The following is a 22,721-nucleotide window of genomic DNA, read 5'->3' on the forward strand; positions in this document are numbered from 1 at the left end:
GCAGCGTTAAGTACGTTAAATAATGTTAAAAACTAAAAATTAATTGACGCATTTTGCTAACTACTTCACGAGTTGTCATAGGAACCGTGGTAATGACGTCAAGACGCAGGCGACGTGGAAGTGTGACGTCGCGGAGATCCAGGAAGAGAGTTGCAGAAAGTGGAAAAACGTTTGGACAACGTGAGTTGTGTTGGGGTTTTTCTCTGCTGTTGTTGAGCATAAAAGTCAGCGCCTGTAGGAACATTTTAACAACTATAAGATAAACCTGCTGTAAAGGTAAGCAGGTGTAAATACTGGATACATATTAGCATTTAGAGTTAGCTTCCAACTAGCTCCTCGTTTCCGTTAGTTCGTACTCCGGTTTGAAGTTAACATAAAGTGCAGGGATTTATGAGACTTTGTGGCATAATAAGTTTCAAACGAATAATAAGTTTAATATTTGTCAATTGTTTAAAAGCTAGTGTCTGTTTCTGTTACATCAGCTTGTTGTTCCTGGTCAGTACTTAATTAAATCTTCTTCCCTGACCCAGGGCTGTGACCATGTCTCTGAATAAGTCCATGCACCCTCGGAACCGCTACAAAGACAAACCACCTGACTTCGCTTACCTGGCCTCCAAATACCCGGACTTCCAGCAGCACGTGCACACCAGCCTCGCTGGAAAACCCGTGTAAGTAGATGACACTGAGCATCACCTGTGTCATCATTTAAAGGAGGGGGAGAGCAGGATCACACTGCTACTGTGTCCCTGTTCATATGTTCCAGATTTAATTTAACATTGTTGGCATCAAAGCTTTGATGTTGTTTTGTTACCTTGCCATGAAGGAACAAGGAGAAGCTGGGAGTCACAGGGACTTTGTGTTATGTTTTGGCCCTTATTATGGTGGCTGAGAGCACAACATGCTGGAAATTAAGAAAACTTCTTCATTAATTTGACAACACATGCACTGCAAATATCCATCGCACATCCGAATACAGGAACCCAATACTCAAAGCTGTAGCAAATGCAGAAATGCTCTGCAGGAATCGCAAATGTCAACAGAAATGTTTCCAGGAAACTCTGCAAAGTCATGAACTTGACTGCGGCATGTTTGTTGTTCAAACTCTGACATGACTTGGAAAGTTGTTGATGTTTGGTGAAGCAGCTTTGAGCCAGAGAGGTCACAGGGTCCCATCCCTCCCATGTCCATGGCTGCGGTGGCTTGAGCAAGCTCCTAACCCCCAAACTGCTCTGTGGATGCTGTACAGGTGGCAGCCTCGTGCTCGGAGTGGATGAGTGGATGGGTTAAATGCAGAGAGAAGATATTCCCATGAGACACAAAGGGGAAATTAATTTTATTAATTATTTAAAACATCCTGATTGCATGATTTCTTTAAATGCCCTCTGCTTATCATTGCTTAGACAAAGCTGTACACCAGCAGTGTACATTTGAATGAAATTTAGTTTCACTGACTCACAATAGCAGCGATAGGCCGATGCTAAAAACAATTATCAAAAGAACATTTAAAATGATTATTTACAGATATCTGTAAATTATCACAGTTATCACAATGAAATGCACAATTATTTTGGCATTAATAATATTTTATAATGCTTTCTGAGCCTTTTCAACCCTTTTCCCTTGGAAACACTTCCATTGTCATTTGTAGTGTTGTTTAAGTATTTGTAGTGTGTAGTGTTTCTGTGGTCATGCACTCAGTTATAGTGGAGTTACACATTTAACTCCACGTGACCAGTATTGATGTGCGTATTGATTCACATGGCTGTAAAAACAAATGGTCAGCACTCCCATAGGGATATAATGGTCAGATGTCCGCATACTTTTGATCATACGCTGCATTAATTTTCACCAGCCTCACTTTAGTTGAGCCCCGAGGAACACATTCAGCAGCGCTCGAGTCCCGGCTGACTCGGTCAGATGTTTACTGCTCACTCAGCTTCTGGCTACAGAAGGAGAAACAAAGCTGGACAAATGATTAATGGCCAGACATCAAAAGATACTTTTTTTTGTTCTATCCTGTCTTTCTGCATCAGTGAGACTTCACTGTATGAGTACGAATGATTGGCAGTTTAAATCGAACTTCCAATCTGTGTTGGAGTCAAACTGGACACAATCAGGTGTGAGTTTGTGTGCGTCCTGCTCGGTGAAATAGTCCAGAGAAAGGCAGAAGAACAAAGGAGGAATACGTCAGGTGGGATTAGTGGTGTTGACGTCAAACAGTGCGAGCTCATGATTCCTGAAACAAACATGAAGCGGCCTCCATCTCTCTTTGTTTGCTGTGCTTGTGCAGATGTGGCTCTGGGAACTGTCTCCAGAGTTTGTCCTGTGTCCTCAGTTGGTCACCTCTAACTGTCCTGCACCTGTCTTTGTAAGCACTGATGTTTAATGGGTGGATGCATGATTTTCAGGTGTGTTTGATTTTGTTAACATGTCTTAGTGTCAGATACCACAGCACATCTTCAGAGGTCTGGTGGAGTCTTGACAGGTCAGTCACGGATGATAAACATGACAGTGTTACAGCAGATAAAGCACAGATATAACTAATTATTATTTATTAATAAAGGCTACATCTCATCCAGATGTGCCACCTTCAGGGCCTCACTATTAAAACTAATGATTATTAATTAGGTTATTAATTCCAGTTTTAGTCACACTCTGTATTTAACTGCAGTTATAATGACGGTGCTATATTGATTTTTCTCTGTTAATCAGAATAATTATAATTTGAGAGACCTTTTCATACAGAGCGGATTTAATCTATTGTATCAGGTTTATTATACAGTGTCTATTGAACTGGATCTCCATGAAAATAATTTACTTCTTGATACGAAATGTTTGCATCGAATGATCTCGTTCAGATTTTTTTCAGATGGTGACTTTATTTTGGTGACAAACACAACTGAGATGCCATTCTGCGTTCATCTTAGGACGATGTGTCATCATGTCACATCTATTTTTTATTTTTTCCACCAAAACAAAAACTCACTATGAGTGGATGTAAGACTTGACAGTTATTGTTGGACTCCTTTGTTTGTGTGGAACAGGTAGCACTCGTTATTGTCTGTCTTATGTAAATGAGTCCCAACATCTGTGTGTGTGTGTCTGAACATATTGGTGTGGGCTGGTCCTTTGTGGTTGTGAGGTGGCCAGTCAATCATCTTACGTACATGTGTGGGCACGCTGTAAAAACCTGACGGGATGCCCGTCTGTGACAGGTGTTAATTATCAGTCTGTGCTTCCCTGACTGACTGACTGACGGGCAGACGGACGACTAACAATAGGCTGGCGGTGTTTGGGTTCGACGCTCGGCATGGATATTTTAATTTAGACAGTTAGAGAACGAGACAACATGTTGTTATTTGTGAATTTTTAGTTGACAACAGGAAAATGTGAGCCGCTCCAAACCTGTAACTCACAGTTCCTTTCATTATATGTTAATGTAGGTTTTAATATAAACAACTTGATATGACTCGCTGTCCCTACGTTGTTCTTTTGCGGGTACTGCCACCATAACATCTGAAAATCAAAAAGGAAATGTTTCTGTTTACATGGACACCGTTCTTTTACTGACAATCTGAATAAAAACGCCTCCTCCAACTGATTAGGAGGAAATTTTAATATATGTTACGTAGAAAAATATAAGTGTCTGATAACCGCTAGTAACCAATGATCTGATCTTTTCCGTTTGTCAAAAATGCACAAAATACCCTTTATGATCAGGTTTGTCCCACGTTGGGTGAACATATGACGTTATATTTACTGGAGGTAGCAGAACAGAACCAGCTAAACTTAATGGAGTTAATGGTTGTTGAATTCCTCGATGCTTAATAGACACAAAGTGAGTCGTTGTGACAAATATAAATGATCATAATGAATCTAAAATAGTTTTGCACGTCTCAAACAACGTTGTGCTTTCGTTGTGTTTTTCCTATTGCTCCCAAAATCATCGTCTCTCCTTCTCTGCCCTCCCCAAAGCCGCCTTCCCCCAGACCCCCCTCCACAAAATCCGAAGTTGGAGTGAAACCAGAATCTATTTCAGAACAGATGAACCTGACCAACACTGGTTTACACCATTATCTTTGTAATTCTGTGCCCAAATGTGTCCTATAATTTAAATATTATTTATTTTGCTGGCAGCTAACAACATTTTATTCCATCCTCACTATTGACAGAGGTTAAATCTGTCATTACAGCAGCATTGATCAGACAGCGACTGTAAACGGGAGTCAAACCATTGTGTGTGGTACCAGCTCTGGTTAGCCGTCTGCAGAAACTTGGCCCTTCTTCCCCATCAGCCCGTCACTCCATCAGCGGAGGGATTAGAGCGGTTTTGTACTCCTCAATGACTTCATCTACTTGGGTTTTTTTTTAAGTATTTAAGCAGCGAGTTTGGGGGGATGAGAGTAATCTTGGGGAGACACTCGCTCAATCCTCGGGGGAGATATGCCTCCTCTCATTTAGGGATCGTCGGTGGAGAGGCCTGATAGCAGCTCAGAGCGGAGCGGCAGAAATGTGGTGAAGAGAAAAGTAGATAAACCCCAGAGTAGTCTGAATGTTTGTTAGAATTTGGGTGGATGTAGAATCTGATCAGATTAGTGGGAGTCTGGGTGACGTTTAATTTGAAAATGTTCAATTTTCACACCAGCTAACATTTATTATTAATCACACCGGTAGTAGTGGACACCTGAACGGAGAATTAAGACTTTTAAACTGATAAATATGACTCTGTGTTGATCTCTGCTCAGTATTTTACTATCTTATGAGGAAGCTGAGACGGAAAACCCAGCACTGTAGGCATCACATTTTATTATTATATTAAGTCTGTTAAGGAGCAAACCTCTCTTCTGTCTGCTGCCTTTATTATCCAGGTGGAACCATCATCATCCTCCAAATCATTTCAGTAAAGAGACATTCATTTTGAGGTGAAGAGTGAAATTCATTGAAGTGACTAAATATTTTAGTGGTTAGACTCTGATGAGAATACGTGACATTGTGGAGCAGAGTCCCACTGAGCCCCAAGGAGTCTAGACGCTGGTGGTGGCGGTGGTGGTGGAAAAGATTTGGTTGAAACCCTCTGGACTACTAGAACGATGGCTTGGAGAATATGGGCTAATGGATGATTAGACGAGAATAGCGACGTTGAACTTGACAAGAAGTGATGGACAGAAAACGGCAGCAGAAATGGCTCTAAATGACTGGAGAGGAGTTTATGTACCTGAAACTCGCATAGCTAGTGTCTGTTAACAACCAAGATATTTGCAGTCAGTCCAGATTAACCTGGGAGGTGTCACAATTTGTATTAGAACTGAAAAACCCACTTGGATGATGGTGAGTGTCCTTTAAACAAAATCAGTTCATTGTTTATTTTGGCTTTGAGCTTCTATTCCAGCAAGGTTAGACTCATTCATTCATCTTCTGTAACCACTTGTTCCTGTGAAGGGTTGTGGGGTGCTGGAGCCTATCCCAGCTGTCATCAGGCGAGAGGCGGGGTACACCCTGGACAGATCTCCAGTCTATCGCAGGGCTAACACAGAGACACAGACAACCATTCACACTCACACCTACGGCCAATTTAGAATCACCAATTAACCTAACGAGAATGTCTTTGGATGGTGGGAGGAAGCTGGAGTACCTGGAGAGAACCCACGCAGACACAGGGAGAACATACAAACTTCACACAGAAAGAACCAGTCGGCTTATGGATTCGAACCCGGGACCTTTTTGCTCTGAGGCATCAGTGCTAACCACTTCACCCCTGTGCCGCCCGAACCTAAATAATCAAAATGCAAATTGTAATCAATATAAAAATAATCATTTGAGCCAGACTGCTGTTTTGTTTTAGGATCTTATCATGTGTCTCTTCAGCATCAACATATCTGCATGACAGCAGGTAAATGAGCTCTGAAATATTCAGGAGCAGTTTCTCTTTAAATTCCTGCTGAGTTTGAAGTGTTGCTCTCATTGCTGCACTTGTGAGGACTCTGTGAAAATCACCTGACGAGAGGGAAGTTCGCCGCTAATCAGCACAAAATATTTTCCTCGGGAGTGGAGCAGATGTACCTTGAAGGTCACCCCTCTGTGGACGGAGACTGAGTGTGTGTTAGTGTGTTTTTGGGCGTGTGTGTGTGTGTGCTTTCATGCTGATCATGTAGCGTGGCGGTGGAGAGAGCGAGTGTCTGTCTCAGCAGTTAACTCCCCTCCACTTTAATGAGCTCGTCCTCTTCATCCGTCTGAAACGAGAACTTTTTATGCCTCTCAGCATTTGAATCAGCCCCCCCAGCACCACCACCACCACCAATTTCTCATCCAGTTTGATTTTCCGCTTTCATTTTCCACCTTATCTCATCACAACTTCTCCTCTCAGGTTTGTCCCATGCTGTATCCCATCGGTGAATGGCGTCAGCACGCAGCGGTGAACCTGCGTGGGGCGGCACAGGCGTAAATCGCGGGTACGCTCACGCTCCTTCTGCCGTCAGCCATTGCTCCAGCGTGGCCGGATTTGCGTGCTCTCCTCGTCTGTTCAGTTGGTGGGGTTGCCATGGAGACGCGCGGCGCTGATGGGAGCGATCGGTCTGCATCACACACACTCGCCCGGGCTAAAAATAGAGAGGGGCCGGCCTGAGCTGCCTCCCTCTCTGAATATTGATCCTTATCTAATGATGCCTCTGAGGAGAAATGAAAGAGGGCAGAATATCTGAGAGCCGGACAGATGACAGAGGCCGGCTTTCATTTTGGGGAAGCCTGAGTGATGTGCTGATGCATCGGTTCTCCCTCATTAGCCTGATTCCTCCCCAAAGCTCGGGCCAGGTTTTAAAATGCTAATTTCTTCACCGGTTGGTTGTTTTTTCTTTTTTTTTTAATCACGTCGTCGATGCTCAGAGGAGCTAGGTGTTAGTTTTCTGTGAGAGGCCAGCAGCTGTTGAAACCATTAACCTTCTGTGTTCATTAGGTGAAGAGACACTGGGTAAGATTGATGTAGGACGGGACAGGTAAATGGCTTCTCATCTGAGGTCGTTTGTCTTTGCTTTCACTCCTGAATGAAGATACAGAGCAGAATCCTCTCAGGACTGAGGCGGGTTTGTCGGCCGTTTTGTGCTAGACTTTGAGGATTCAGCTGCTTTAATTAAGAAATATTTAGTAGACATTTTGTGCCTCGACTATTGTAGTATAGAAGTGACAGGAAATAAAAAAATCCCCAACCATGTGTCGATGCCTCAGCTCATGGACAATATGCCTGATGTCTGTGACGTCATTCATATGTTTCCGGTTGTGCTGTCTTGAATCTCAGAGTGGTGGCTCGGGCCGTCGCCATTTTGGTAGAGCCTGAAAATACTGGCTAATTCAAAACTGAGTAAAGTGGTAGAGTATGAGTGGAGCTGAGACAGGCAGATGCATACAACCTGTGAGGTTACCTACTTGTTACCTTGATATAATTTAAATGTGTGTGAGTTACATAGACTTATATGTGTTCCAGGCATTGACAAAACACATGGAGGCAATGCGTCTACAGCGCCATTTTCATTCAGCGCAATAGTATTTCATTCATTCGTTTTCTGTCTGGAGGGTCTTGGGGGTCTGCTGGAGCCTATCCCAGCTGTCATTGGGCCAGAGGCGGGGTACACCCTGGACAGGTCGCCAGTCTATCGCAGGGCCAACACAGAGAGACAGACAACCATTCACACTCACACCTACAGGCAATTTAGAATCACCAATGAACCTAACGAGCATGTCTTTGGACGGTGGGAGGAAGCTGGAGTACCCGGAGAGAACCGACACAGACACAGGGAACCCAGTGCCAGCACACCACCGTGCTGCTCCACAGATGTGACGACATATTGACATGTTGTTTTGAGTCTGAACACATTAAGTTTCTGGTCATCACACTGACCTGAAATACTGTGGAAAAAATTTGAAGGAGACTGGGATTCACTTGTATTTGTTGTGATGCGCTGAATACTAAAATACCAAAAGAGCAAACATTTCAGATGTTGATTGTTTTGTGAAAAGAAAGCCGTGCTCTGGCTCTCAGAGCTCTGGCTCCGTCTCCACCAGCACTGGATGTTTTTCTTCACCAAACTCGTGAAGCGCCAGACGCTCACATCACTGGGATGTGTCTAATTACATCTGCCAAGGTGCGAAAGCGTTCTGCAAAGCTTTAATTATACCTAACTCGCCCACTCGTTTTGTGTGCCGCGCTCGTTCCTGCTAGTGTGACAGCTGAAATCATTAAACATGTCGAGAGGAAACGACGGGAGAGCGGGGCCGAGAATTGGGAATAAAAAGTGGGAGGTCTGAGTTGTGTTGGAAATGTGAAATTCATTGTCATCAGCAGCGGATTGTGATTTGATGGGCTGCTTATCTCCCCATTGTCCCTCATCTCTGTGTGTGTTGTGTGTGTGTGTGTTTAATGTGGAGTAATAGGGTTCGGTGCTGAGAGCTGCAGCCGTCTGGAGGAGCAGGAGGTTAATGAAGTGTTGTATTAAGAGCAGTTTGGTAAATTGCCGTCTCGTGCTAAAACAAGAGACTCAGCACTAAGCACTAAATTAAAACCATCCTTTAAACAGATATTCTGGTTTCATATAACCTTGGTTTTGTTTATGTAGCTTTGGTCAGCCTCCCCATTTATTAAAATCTGCGTAGTATTAGGCTGAGAGCTGGGAACATCAGATGTCTGTAAATCCTTCATGATTAGCTTTAGCCAAGGTTATTTGCATAAAACGAAAGCGATTAGTAAAACTTATTACCCAGACTGACTCTTAGGAACTTTAATCTTAACGTCTGGATATGGTGTGTTTTATATAATGTCATATTTGAGTAATTAAACCTAATTAATTAGAAGTTAACAATATGAAATGATCTAAAATCTTAACTTAAATGCTGGACTAGGTTACATTATATACATTCATCACCAGCTTCTGGTCCTTGACATATTTGTGTGTTTACACTTCAGTTAGTACCTAAAAAAAGTGATATCTAATACAGTTTTGACCTGAGGTACATGCTGATTATTACACACATTGGAGCTGGACTCGTAATCTTGCTAAACTTGAGTAAAGGTCCCCGGAAAGGTCGACGTTGCCCATGTCTGGACCAAAAAGCTGCACCTGAACACATCACAAAGACAACCGCCAACTTCCTGCTGACACATCAGTACCTCCTCATACCAGCTGGTGGCAGTAGTCAGGACTCGTCTTTCAAAAAGAGGAAATTGGTGGAGCTACTCTTAGTTGGGAGGCTAGGAACAGCTACTAAAAGTCGTACAGAGCTGACCTCTCCTGAATCATCATGTAAAGCTGGTCTGTAGTTTATTAATGTGGCAGTTTGTTTACGTTCATTACATCTGTTTCTTTTCTTGTGCTCTGGTTTGCTTAGCTAAACAGCCAATCAGATCACTCTCTCTGACTGACGCACTCTGCTTGAAGACGCTGAATCATCCGAAAAATGGCAGACGATGTTGTAATGCTGCTTTGTTGGCAGGTGTTATCAGTGATTTTGGTAAATTCTCTTTTGTCAAAACATATAAAATAAGACTCGTGTTCTAATGAACCTGATTTTTTATTTTAATCAGATAAGGTTTAGGTTGGATAACGCAGATTTGGATCAGTTTTGAAAATGAAGATTTTCACTTTGTTTTTTCCCCCTAGTGTGAATTTCAAAGAGCCCGAGGCGGTGCGAGCTCTGACCTGCACCCTGCTGAAGGAGGACTTCGGTTTGACCATTGAGATCCCTCTGGAGCGCCTCATTCCCACCGTCCCTCTGCGCCTCAACTACATCCACTGGGTGGAGGACCTCATCGATGGCCAGAAGCAACCACGCAGGGGCATCGACATCGGTACCAAATCTATATCTATATCTATATAAATTAATATCTACTAGATTTATGTTTTGTTAACATTTTAAAATCCAGCCTGCAGTATATTTTCTTAATTCCCATATCAGACTTCATTCAGCTCCATCTTTTACACACAGAAGTGTGCACGCAGATGTTAGAGCTGCAGAATTAGGTGTCTAGTGGATCTTATGCTAATTCAGCTGCTCTTGTTTATTCTCGACGTTGCTGCCTGCGGCTCAGCGCAGCACATGAAATGTCAGTCTTTGCTTCCAGCACATGAGCCCAGTCATTCCCAGTGTTCCCACTATTTATCAGCCAAATCCCCATCCACGTGACACTACTGGTTTCCATTTTGTTGAGAGAAAACATGTCCTCTGTAGACCCTGAGGTCTCTGACTGGTGACCCTGACCCTCTCTGTTAGCAGACTGAAGCTGTCGTCTGTCTGATGAATCACCGCTGGGTGTTCCCTTCGCTAACGGACGGCCTCTCTGTCTGAATTATGCAGCTTTGGATCTTGTTAGATGTGAAGGATTTAATAACGGCTGACACTTATCCTCCATTACAACCACTAAGTCCAGGATAATTCTTCAGAAACACATCCCGTCACCTTATTAGACATCTGTCCTCTAAAAAACACTGCAGCACATTTCCATATTGTTCAGTGACAACATAATCAATCATCGTCCCGAAACATACATCACTGTGTTTCCTCAGGCACCGGGGCGTCTTGCATCTACCCGTTGTTGGGAGCCACGATGAACGGCTGGTACTTCCTCGCCACAGAGGTGGACGACATCTGCTTCGACTACGCTACGAAGAACGTGGAGCAGAACAAACTGTCTGACCTGGTGAAAGGTTTGTGTCGTCATTCTGAGGAACCATTTAAACCAAACAGACTACTGCGTATTATTTGTTTCCTGTGTCTCCTGGTGCGTCTCAAAGAGAGAGTCTGTAGAGGGGGTTTGAAGCTCTGTCTCTGACCGTCTCCATGTTGGCGTTACCTTACTCCATCTCCCTCTTGCTAACTCAAACATGTTGAAAGAGGTGGAGCTGGTAAAGTTAGTGGCCTGTGATGACACCCACCTGTTACCCGAAGTAGCCTAGCCCTTACTTATTCATAACTAGCCTGATATAATTGACAATGACAAGTTATTTTTGAATGGAAGTCAATGGGAACTGCAGTTTCTGGCTTTACTTTTATTTTCTGGTTGCAGCTCGGTGAAGAGAAACGGTTGAAGCACAAATAAAGGCTCTATAATATTAGCATTAGCCAACATAAGCGTCTTGTCATATCTGACTGAAGTACAACTGTAGCAGCAAAACGAGAAAATGGGCTGAACTAAGAATATGAATCATTTGAACAAGGAAAGTGACGCATTTTTCCTTTAGACTTTAAGCTGTTCCTTAAGCTTTTCGTTGCCCAGTCATGTTTTTATTTCACCACCCAACGTTTAAATGGATAAAGCTAACTTTATAGTCACTTGTGTGCCGTAGCTATGGCACCCTAAACCATAACCTGACGTGCCCCTCCCCAGAAATGTGACTTTGCATTGCGGCGACGCAGATTCTAACAGCTGTGATTGGTCCAAAATGTATTTCCCCGTTACAAAAACTTAAAGTCCTTCCTTGCTCAGCCTCCTGCAAACCATCAGCTCAGACGTCTTCTTCATGTTCTGTGCTGTAGTGATTTCAGTGAAAGTAACTGTTAATCTGCATTTCAGTTCCACTCGCCATCGTGTAAAGCATATCTTAAAAGTTCTGTATGCGGCTGGGTGTTGGGACTAAGATTGTTTTTTGTCAGCAAAGCTCCAAACCTGACTTCATCTCTGAATCACACAGTCTAATCTAGGAGGCTCAGTTTGGATTGTCAATTACTAATTTCAATGTGTTTCCAAACACGTGACATAAAACATCCAGCTAACAAATCCCCCGTCTCACCTCTGTGTTTTTTTACTCTCCCCAGTTGTCAAAGTCCCTCAGAAGACTTTACTGATGGACGCCTTGAAAGAAGAGACAGAAATAGTGTACGACTTCTGCATGTGCAACCCTCCGTTTTTTGCCAACCAGCTGGAAGCAAAGGTGAACGTTTAACACTGTTAATGTTTTTCTGGGGTCATGTCTGAACATGTAAAACCCTAAAGGAAGGCGAGCTATTTGACTCAAAGAGAGCAAAGGCTGCACTTGTTTGTTTACACCATAGTAACAAGCCTCTAATAGGATTTTATCTTAATCTCTGTCTGTCTTGTCGCTCTCTCCAGGGGGTAAACTCCAGGAACTCACGGCGACCTCCTCCCAGTTCAGTGAACACGGGCGGGGTGACGGAGATCATGGCAGAGGGTGGAGAGCTGGAGTTCGTCAAGAGGATCATTCACGATAGTCTGCAGTTAAAGAAACGCCTGCGGTGAGGGGAAAGGGAAACAGGACATTTTCTGTAGCTGCAGAACACATTTTGTGTGGATGTAAATGTAAGCCGACAAACTTGAGGACCTCACAGCTCCATATTTAAATAGGCAGATGGATGTACAGGAACGAGTGCTGCTGGTTGTGGAGAGGCTTTGAGAGTTTAAATGTCTGCAGAGGGTAGCGGTGAAGGGGAGACACCGAGAGGGTGAAATGGGCAGATGGGTGGCTGCACATTGATGGAGCTGTCACCCACAGTTGCTTTAATGATTGTGGCACACGCTCGCTCTGTGCTGCATCCGGGAGCCCACAGGGGAACAGCTGTGTTTGGGTGGGTGGATAAATGGGTGGGGGAGTCTCTGGCGGCCGTCACTTCACCCTCCCCCCGTTACCAGGCCTGTCACCGGGGTAGCCGAGTGAGACCCGGGTGGAGGGAGCTGCAGAGTGGTGCTATTAAAACTGATTAGAGTTGCCACACCTGCGCGGCCTCCTGCTGGGAGTTTAGTGTGTGTGTTTTATGCAGCGGTGTGCGTGTGTGTGTGTGTTTGCATAATGCTCCGGTGGAGAGACGAGCGTCCTGAGAGCGGCTGATGTTAACACCTGCCTGCTCCCGTGTTACGTTAGGAGGGAAAGTCACAGCTCACCCAGTCTAACAAGTTTGAGGCTCCGGCCAAACCAACCGGAACCGACTGTCACTCCCTAAAGCATGCTGGGACACCAGAGCCACCAGGTGTCCATGGAAACACCGCCAGTTCTTTCTGATTGGTCCGTTGAGACACCCCACCTCCCCGCCCTGCTCCTCTTTCCACCAAAGGGTAATCACTGTCACACAAGGGCAACGATAGCAGCCAAATGCGCCAAACTGCAGCTAGAAACGAGGTAACACTCCTAATTCATGGAGCAATTGATATGAAAATTACCACCTCTGGTAATAAGACTGTAATCACACCCCTCAGAAACATGAAGAGAGGAGGATTGAATATGGATGCTGCTGCAGCTGCACTCTCTGGGATTCTTGAATAAGCTGCAGGTGGAGGCTGGTGGAGAATTCGGGGATCTCTTCTGGGTGTTCCTCCCTGCTGTGTTGAAAAGTGGTGAACATCTGTGAATATTAGAGCTGCTCAATATTTCATTATGTCAGCTGAGGCTGACATGCTGCTGCCCCTCCTTCACCCTCCGGGTATCCTCACACACCCCTCACCTCATTACACGCCTGTGCCCTTTCCTAATGCCAGTCACTGGTTAAACAGTTTGTAATGTAATCGAGCAGCTTTGTGCCTTTCTATGATTAGAGGTTTGACAGGTTTATATAAAACTGTAGACGTTCTGAGCTGTTGTTTAAACATTTAAAGGCTGTTTATCGGTGAGCGTCCAGTTTTTTTTGCGCCGGGTCCCGCCCCGTTGTCTCTAGGCGGATTTCTGTTTCAGCATGTTGAATCTGCGCCGATGAAAGAGATCGCTCTAATTGGCTGTTCAGCTTAGTGAACCAGTGCACCAGAAGAGAAATGGCAGTGACTGATCAAAGTGTGGATGCTCTCATGTGGCTTCTTTGACCTGCTCTTGTCCTCTCAGGCAACATACATCTTGATGGATGGAAACTAAAAACAACAAAGTTTAGAGGGCACACACTGAAGATTGTCTCATTTTACATCTTCGTCTTTATCCAGTCTGAACATTCAGTTATATAAATATTTTCATATTTTGTATGACAGTACCTAGTTCCCTAGCCTCCCAGCTGATAGTTCTTTCCTCTTTTTTAACAATGCATGCAGACTACTTCCACCTCCTGGTACGATGAGTTATTTCCTTTCACTCACGTACTGTATGTGCCAGCTGATTATTAGCTGTAGTCTTTGTGGTGTGTTCAAGTCCAGTTTTTTGGTCCAGACACAGGAAACTTGGAGGCGTGTCACAATCGGACAAATTCAGGAACACGCAAATAACTCACCTGGTTGATTGGCACTCCATATTTTTCTTTTCCTCGTTGGAGTGGTGCAGGTTTGAGCCCGGCCTTTGTCCTTTTACTGCCTGTCATTTCTATTCTCTCACCCCATTATTCCTCGTCTCTCTCCACTACTGCATATCAAAACTTAAACATAAAATCCTGAAAAATAATTTGAAATCATGTTAAGTTTTCTTGAGAAACCTTATGCTCAATAATTATGAAATTATGAATTGACAGTTCTGGAGAATAGCAGCAAGAGCTGAAGCTGACACATTCATTTTCTTAATTGATTAATCAATTCATACATTTTTGTCCAGGTTCAACTACCTCCATCAAGAGTCTGCAGCCTGAGAGGCAAAGATCAGGTCAAAAAAGCCACATGACAGTATCAACATTTTGAGTAGTTCAGTTTCTATTTCAGCAGTTCTTGTTTAGACATTTAACTTGCTTAGGTTTTGTCTTTATTCCATCACAACAGCCTTGAAACACTGGTGATAAATAGACACCAGTTGATTGGCTTTGAAACTAACACACTCCCTGACAGAGTCGGTGGAATTGACCGGCCGTCCTTCCAGCCCGACTCCCTGATGTGTTTATCTTCCCTCCGTCTTCCCCCGGCCGGACCCTACCGCTCATTGATCTGCACCAACCTCATGTCTTTATTGCACAGCAGAGATTATTGATCAGGCCTCGGCCACAGGGGCGACTTCAAAACAGCTTTTCCTCCGTTGGGGGGACCGTGCACATCCGGATGTTTTTCTGTCTCTCATGTTTTTGCTTTGCCTTTTGTGTTGGTCCCCGAAGCCCACCTCTGCTTGTTTGATCTCTGACTCGGAGTCACACACGTCTGATGTTGGTTCTTGTTTCTGCAGGTGGTACAGCTGCATGTTGGGGAAGAAGTGCAGCCTGACACCGCTGAAAGAGGAGCTGAGGAAGCAAGGGGTGAGTGGCCAGTGAGACCTAGAACAAAGACAAACAATCGACGAGAGTTACAGCTTTAGATCTCAGTTAGCTCATGCAGGTTTTAGAGCTGACTTGTTAAAACAATATTTGCCTCCCATCTCAGACTAACACTCCTCTTTGTGTTGATGTTAGAAGGAGGTGATCAGCTCTGACGGGAGCAGATCTGATCGTTCTGATGTGCTAAGATAAGCAGACCCACCGTGAATGAGCCGATTTCTGTTAGCGGTGCATGACTGAGTCACACGGTGCTCTGGAGCTAACATGCATTAGCGTCATTAGCCTAACTAATAGCCTAGCACATGACTCCTGACTGCTGCAGGCCTCTGGTCCTTTGCCAGTCTCTTCCCTCACAAGTACGGACAGAGACAGAGAGACAGAGAGACAGAGAGAAAGAGAGAAAGAGAGACAGAGAGACAGAGAGACAGAGAGAGAGACCGAGACCGCTCCTCTCTGCACCTGCCACTCCTCAGACCTCCTCCAGAGGTTTGAGGCTGCCGTCGCTGCTCATCAGAGTGAGTGCAGCCTTGGCTAACATCCAGGGAGGATACTGACGCCTCATTTTAAAGTGTGTGTGTAAAAAGAAACCCTCTCTAGTTAATATGCTAATGCTTTTATCACCCGTTACTCCTGCTACTTCTCTCCAGTGTGTCCCCCCGTTTCTCTTTGTGGTATTTGATTTAGCAAATGTGACGGACTCAGAGCTGTTTGACCTCTGACCTTTGTCTAAGTGTCCTTCTTTCTCTTATTTACTGAGGCGGTACTGACCAACAGTTAAAGCGCTCTGTTAGCACAATGATTTTCACGCCAAATGTGTTTTGGGGGTTTTTCACAACATAGATCCTGACTTGTTATTTTAACACCCACAATTAGAGCGCTAAAAGTCACTAAATGTCACTAAATGTGTCTGTGTAGAGTCAGATAGTCGTCGTCCGAACCTGAAGGCTGAGCGTGACCCGTTTGTGCATCACATTATCAGTGATTTCAGTCTCTGCTTTTTAGGAAGAAGCTTCAGATGAAACTTTTAAAATGTCATTAGTTTTAATAACTAAAAATATCAGTCAGCCTGCACCCTTTACTGCCTGTCATCTCTCATGCCATTACTTTCTGTCTCTTTCCACCACTACTATAAGAGAAAGGCATAAAGGGGCCAAACAAAACCCACACATCCTCCAATATATGGAAAAGATACTCTTAAAGATAAAAGCATAGTGTAATAACTGTTAGAAGAAGGGAACCAGACATTTTACTTCCTATGGTCTGTTGCTGTAATCTCTTTATATATTTAGTGTTGTGGTCGGCACGTCTCCGTCCTGGTTACTGGAGCGTTCAGTCATTCTGCTTTCTTTCTCTTCAGGTACCTAAAGTGACCCACACCGAGTTCTGCCAAGGAAGGACCATGCGATGGGCGCTGGCCTGGAGTTTCTATGACGATGTGATTGTTCCTGTAAGTTTCTAGAAGTGTTTGTGTGCATCATTAGCTCCACATATCTGCATCAGCGCTGGTCATTCAGCTCTAACTTGGCTCCTCAATAATGCACCGACTCCGTCTCGCTCCGCGCTGGATCCCCTTTCCCTCCTGCCCCATTCCATTATGTGCACTCACTCCTTCCTCCGGGGAGATGCTTATGTGATTTTTCTAACATGCCGTAGCCAGGCAACAGTTGCCAGGGCAGGACCGTGTGCGCACACTGTGCCGCTGACTTGCCCGGACAGGGAGAGAGGGGTTGGAGATGAATAGATGAAACAGGAAGTGTCAGAGAAAGAGAGAGGGGTAAAAACGATGCAGCAGTGCTGAGAGACTGATGGATGATGTTTGTTAAGTCTTCTCTGTTTTGGCCTTTTCAGCACTAAAGCAGTTGAGCAGAATAATTGGCCTACATTTACTTCTACTGCCCACCTCCTCCACCATGTTTATCTGCCTTCATTCACGCCAGGCCGACCCCTCGAGCTTGTGTGTTTCTGTGTGTGTGGTAATATGACAGAAGTTTCTGCATGTGTGATTCTGTGCATGGTCGACTACGTAATTCTGCCTGCATGCATGTTTCTACCTTCATCTGGTATATACAGTGCACATGTATGTGCCCATTAATGTTACATGTAGAGTATAACATATGTGACATGCGACTATGACCTACTTATTACCACGTCAGCCTAGAAACACCCCATTATCGCTGCATTTTCTCTTTCTCCTGGCCAGAAAACGAGTCTGGTCAGGTTCCAGGTCGCCACAGAGCCCGTCTCTAAACGTGGAATAACAGCAGCTCCTGTTATTTATAGTTATTACCAAGAGGGAAAAGATGCAGGAGAAGACTCGGCAAATGCAGACAAAAGAGGCGGATGCACGTACAGCTCAGGCAGACAGAATAAAAGGATTGCCAGGGTTGATCTGAGCCCCGAGGCTGCTTGTTGCTCATACAGGCCTCTGGCAGGAGGAGGGTTCAGGGAGGTCCAGAGTCCGTGCAGTGGTTTTGGGACTTGACAGAAAGAAAAAGGGGGGTGGGAGAAGATCAGAATATGATTTATAATGTGTGCCTGAAGGAGAAATTGGCAGCATTTTGTTTCTTCAGTTGTGTCTATGTCAGTGTTCATGGATTCAGGAGGTCAAGATAGATAATTGAACAACATTATAACGGGAGAGAACAGCTCTTGTTGGACTCGAGAGTTTTATTTTTTTTTTACCCTGTGTAGTTTTCAAAATTGTGCCAGGCTTTTATTGTGAGGTTGTCATCCAACCATAGTGTGCGAGTGGGAGAGAGAGCGAGCCGTGAGGTGAGAGTGGGTAAGTGGGATTAATAATAGAGTGGAAGAGGATGTGATTCAGTAAAGAGGTGTGTGTGAGTGTGTGTGTGATAAAAAACTGCTGCATGTGTGGGTTTCATGTTCTTTGTCTTCAAATCTGTGCGTGTGTTTATATGAACCATGTATTAGTGAGAGAATCTGTGTCAAGGATGCTCGGTACAATCAGACAGGTTTGCCTTGATGGATTTTATTGATTTCCCTTCCTTGAACAATGAGCTGCAGGGCTCTCAGAGCGCGGTGGAGAGAGGGGGAGAGACGTCTGGGACGAACAATAAGGAATAAAAGGAGCTCTAACAAGCAGCCAGATAAGGCAGGGTACATTGTCAACCCCTTAATTAAAAGTGTCCATCTCTACTAAATAAGTGTCTACAGTTTTAACTAAAATTCAGTAACGATCAAGGCTGTAAAAAAAACAAAACAGTAATTGTGAGTGAAGACTTCCTTTGCTTTTTTCTCTTAGTCTTTAAGTTTACTAAACTAAGAGAGTAATTGAAACTCCAGATCAATGCAGGAGAGTGAAGGTCACAGTCTGCTCCTTCCTTTGCCGTTTGTAGGTCAGTCGGCCATGCTGTCTGCTCCGTCACCGTACGCTGCTGCTTCTTGCTGCAGCAGACCCCCACGGTCTCCCCACTCTCCCTCAGCCCGCAGTGACTAATGAGTGCAGCGTTCACATGATCATCTGCAGTGGACGTGTAGTAGCAGTCAGAGTCGCTGCAGAGCCACTGTATTCAGACATGCACGGTTAATGACCTCCACCGCCATTACAGCGTGACATTAGAGAGGATTAGAAGTAAACAGTTTGATTTAGTGCAGCTTCAGGTGGAGCTTGCATGGCGTGAGCGCCCTCTTGTGGTTCTTAACAAACAGCCTTCATCCACAGGTTTGTCCTTACTGTAAAGCATGTGCTTTTATTGATGCCAGTGATATATTTTTATTTTTTTTTTGCACCTTTTAATTTTAGAGGAAACCTAAGCTAAGACTTGAACTTTCTAATCAAAGAGAGAAGAGTAGGATAGAAAACATTAGGACTCTAGCTGTGGTGGAAATAAGGGTTAATACAGGAGGTGCAGTCTTCAGGAGTCAGGTTTGTTTTTCAGGTTATGATCATAAGAGTTTCTTATTAACTGTGGAACTATAATCAAAATATGTCCTCTGTAGGGTCGTGGGGCTGCAGCCTATCCCAGCTGTCTTTGGGCGAGAGGCGGGGTGCACCCTGGACAGGTCACCAGCAGGGCTAACACAGAGAGACAGACAACCATTCACACTCACATGCACACCTACGGACAACTTAGAATCACCAGTTAACCTAACGAGCATGTGTTTGTATGGTGTGTCGGAGAACCTGGAGAGAATCCACGCAGACACAGGGAGAACATGAAAACTCCACACAGGAAGGCCCCAGTTGTCCAGTAGATTAGTGCTAACCACCACGCCCCTCAAATATGTTAATTTGCCAAAATAATTGTATTTAGTACTGAGTAAACACTGCCCTCTGCTGGTAGCTTCAGTCTGGACATTTTTAGACTTGTCCTACCACTCAAGTCATTCCTAGTCGCTGATGTAGACGTCTGAAAATGTAGACATAAACCAAACACTGGCTGTGGACCAGCTGTTTTCATGTCAGTCACGCTCCTCATACATAAAAACACAGAAGAGCAGTAGAACGCTGCACAGAACAGACCAGATAAATAAAACTAAATAGTGAGCCTAACTTTATGACGTCCAAGTGAATATGGTGTAGGAAAGAAATACACAGAGTGTAAATAAGAGGTGGTGAAGAACAAAACAGCTGGAAATATTCCAGAGGTATCTAATCTGCAGGATGTCTTACTGTTTACATTGGTTTGGGCCAAATTCTCTTCTATTGTTATTTGCATTTTTTTCTATTTCATTTGTCTAAATATTTCCAGTTTTATCATGTGCCTGTTATGAAAATATCTTATGGCACTGCATCACATATCTGTGGTTTTGATGACCTCCTACCGCTCTGTTTGCTGTGAAATATACCTTTTAAGTTCATATTTTTAAATGACGTCACCTTCTCTTTGTTTTGTCTCAGTCTCCCCCCAGTAAGAAGCGTAAACTGGAGAAGGCACGTAAACCCCTGTCGTTCACACTTCCAGAGCCGGGGCTGAAGGAGCTCAAGGCCAAGGCCTCGGCTTTCTGCAGCACTGGCTGCAGCGCTGTGGACAGCGTCACTGCTCTGCTGGAGAAGACACTCACTGACCTGCGGGTGAGATTTACACTCTTAATCATTAGTAGTGTCTGTGTACTTTCAACTACTGTTTTGAGTGCATTGGCATCAACATGCGGTGCACTGTACCCAGATGTTTACTCATAATGGTCAAAATGCTGAGAGCAGCGTAGTGCAATGGGAAACCTATTTGTAAACTCGTGAAAATGACGAGCAGTGAAGCTGCAGACGTTGCGGTTGGAACTGTGAACACCAAATGTTCAGTTAAACGTCTGCATGGTGTTTATTTTTATCACTTCTGTTGTATAGAAACAGTGGGTTTATTGGGTCAAATGAGCACAACCACTAGTGTTAGCTCGGTTAGCCAGTCAAATGTTGATATCATCATTTCTGGTAAGTGCACCCCTTGACAAATTCTTGCACTGTGTAAGTAAGTAAACAGTTTACTTTGTGTTGTAATGGAAGTTTTCAGTACTTAAAACTTTACTGGTGTTTGTGTATTCTTCTTGTATCTTTGTGGAGCATTTGATCTGAGCTTTGAGCTTTTCTGACCTTGTGCCACAACCTCACTGCTCTGATTAACAACTAAATGAAAGTTTGGATGACTGATGTAATGCTGAAAGAATACTAGGATTGAATGAAATCACCAGAATAACTTGTACAGCAGCGCTATGAACATACTTTTAGTTACCAGTTTGGTTTAAGTGACCGGAAAGTCAAAGACATGTGCCAAATTTATGTGAGTGTTCTCCACACATATGTTGTGCAGTGAACTGCAGCCAATCAAAATTATTGAACTTGTGTTTAACTCTGCAGGTGCTGCACAAACGCGTTCCCTGTAGAAAGCAGGAGCAGAGCCTCTTCCTGACAGCTGTGGAGAACACCTGGATCCACGGACGACAGAAGAGACGAGAACATAAGCGTCAGTTGCGAGAGCTTCCCAGGGCTCCTCACTGCGCTGGAGCCAGTTCTCAAACCACTGTGTCCACAACTGCTCCTGGTACACCACCACCCACCTCCCCTCCAAACAGCAGCAGCCAGGATGAGAACACCGAGAACAAAAGTACGCCCTCAAACGAGTTGGGAAAAGAAGAAACGCAGACCACAGCTGGAGAACAAGAAGAGGTGTTAGAAGACGTGGACATGGAGTCGTCTGCCTGCACAGAAACAGGACAGGAAACAGAGCCCAAGGAAACAACTGATGCAGCAAGTGAATCGCCCTCCAAGCGACCCCTGAGCCCTGGCACACTCGAACACTTCCTGTTTAAGTGTCTGCTGAATGTGATGCTGGAGGAGAGCGATGTATTGGTTGAGATGCACTGGGTCGAGGGTCAGAACAAAGACCTGATGAACCAGCTGTGCACTTACCTGAAAAACACACTTTTAAAGTCTGTCGCAAAGTCCTAAATGATCAGAGAGACAGGATGATTACTGAATGCCTGTCACAGACGTTTAATTTCTGACAGTAGTCAAAAGCTTTTGAAAAAATTTGTTTGTTGAAAAACTACTGGAGGTTAAAACCAGATATTCAAATCATCTGATTTTCTTGTTACTTTACCTTTTCAGGTATTAAGTATTGTAAATTAGCATTATATTCTCAAAGTTGTGAAAACATTTGGAATAAATGTAATTTTTATAACATTTCTCTCATTCAAAGTTCATCCTTTACATGTTGTTGATAATGCAGTAGCTTTAAATGACCACAAGAGGGGAGTGCTTCATCTGTTCCAGTCATGATTTACTGTACTAAGATTAAAGTCTTTAATTGCGGTTTTATTAAACGTTGTATTTTGGAAGGACAGTTGATCCCGATTTGTCATAAACGTCTGCATGTTTAGTTGTGTCGGCAATTTAGGAAGTTCCTGGAGCCCCTCAGTCTTTCCTGTGCCTGGAGAGCCTTTGGAATTGTATCAAGCTATTATTACTCTGGTCCTCAACGGAGCCGGGTGAATAACAGGAAAACAGGCCTAAATGTCCAAGGTCATGTGTGCGTACGTGCACCGCTGTCATAAGCAGAAACAGTTCCTGCTCGTACTACATGTCGTTCAGTCATGGCCGGACTTTGACTCCAGCAGTGTGTGAGAGTCATGTGAGAGCTGGGGAAAGTAGAGAAATGTTAAGACAGACACGTTTGTTCTGCTGCTGTTTTATTTGGCTGCTATTATAATGTGCACTTTTAATTTTAAAAGGTCATAAGTAGATTATGTATTTCTTCATGCTTAGAAATGCTGCTCTGTTGCTGACGTAGGATGAGGAAATTAACTATAGACAAACTATGAAGACTTATAAATTATTCTGGCCACTGCTGTAACTTTTGGCCAATTTAATAACAGTAAATTAATTAATCAATATTTGGTAATATGATTAGTTAGTTATTTAAATGAGGGACAGATGGTTAAGCAGAACGCATCCTGCAGTTTTTGTCAGTCTTTGGACTGTTTGTTAGACAAAAACAATGTATTATATCCCATGAAGTCACTGAAAGTAACATACTAACAATGTTTTTTGGTAGTATACTATACTGGATGTCTATGTTTGTATTGCTCCTCCAGGTAGACCTGTGTGGTTTAGAATATTAGGTCATTTA

At 44.0% G+C, this 22,721-nt stretch overlaps 1 protein-coding gene across 2 annotated transcripts; it reads left to right on the forward strand.

Moving 5' to 3' along the window:
* Positions 1 to 66: 66 nt before the first annotated feature.
* On the forward strand, positions 67 to 21,775 carry mettl16 (methyltransferase 16, N6-methyladenosine). 2 transcript variants are annotated; one of them, XM_084559024.1, is made up of 10 exons: positions 67 to 276; positions 531 to 668; positions 9,645 to 9,832; positions 10,548 to 10,688; positions 11,797 to 11,912; positions 12,092 to 12,234; positions 15,051 to 15,120; positions 16,496 to 16,585; positions 20,000 to 20,173; positions 20,951 to 21,775. In XM_084559024.1, exons 2-10 carry the CDS (start codon positions 541 to 543, stop codon positions 21,539 to 21,541), a joined length of 1,641 nt encoding a protein of 546 aa, XP_084415150.1. In that variant the 5' UTR covers positions 67 to 276; positions 531 to 540; the 3' UTR covers positions 21,542 to 21,775. The 2 variants fall into 2 exon arrangements, with proteins under 2 accessions (XP_084415150.1, XP_084415151.1); XM_084559025.1 differs by having other exon boundaries at positions 84 to 180.
* Positions 21,776 to 22,721: the final 946 nt, after the last annotated feature.

This window comes from Chelon labrosus (assembly GCF_963514085.1).
Source record: "Chelon labrosus genome assembly, chromosome: 13".
NCBI classification, from domain to species: Eukaryota; Metazoa; Chordata; class Actinopteri; order Mugiliformes; family Mugilidae; genus Chelon; species Chelon labrosus.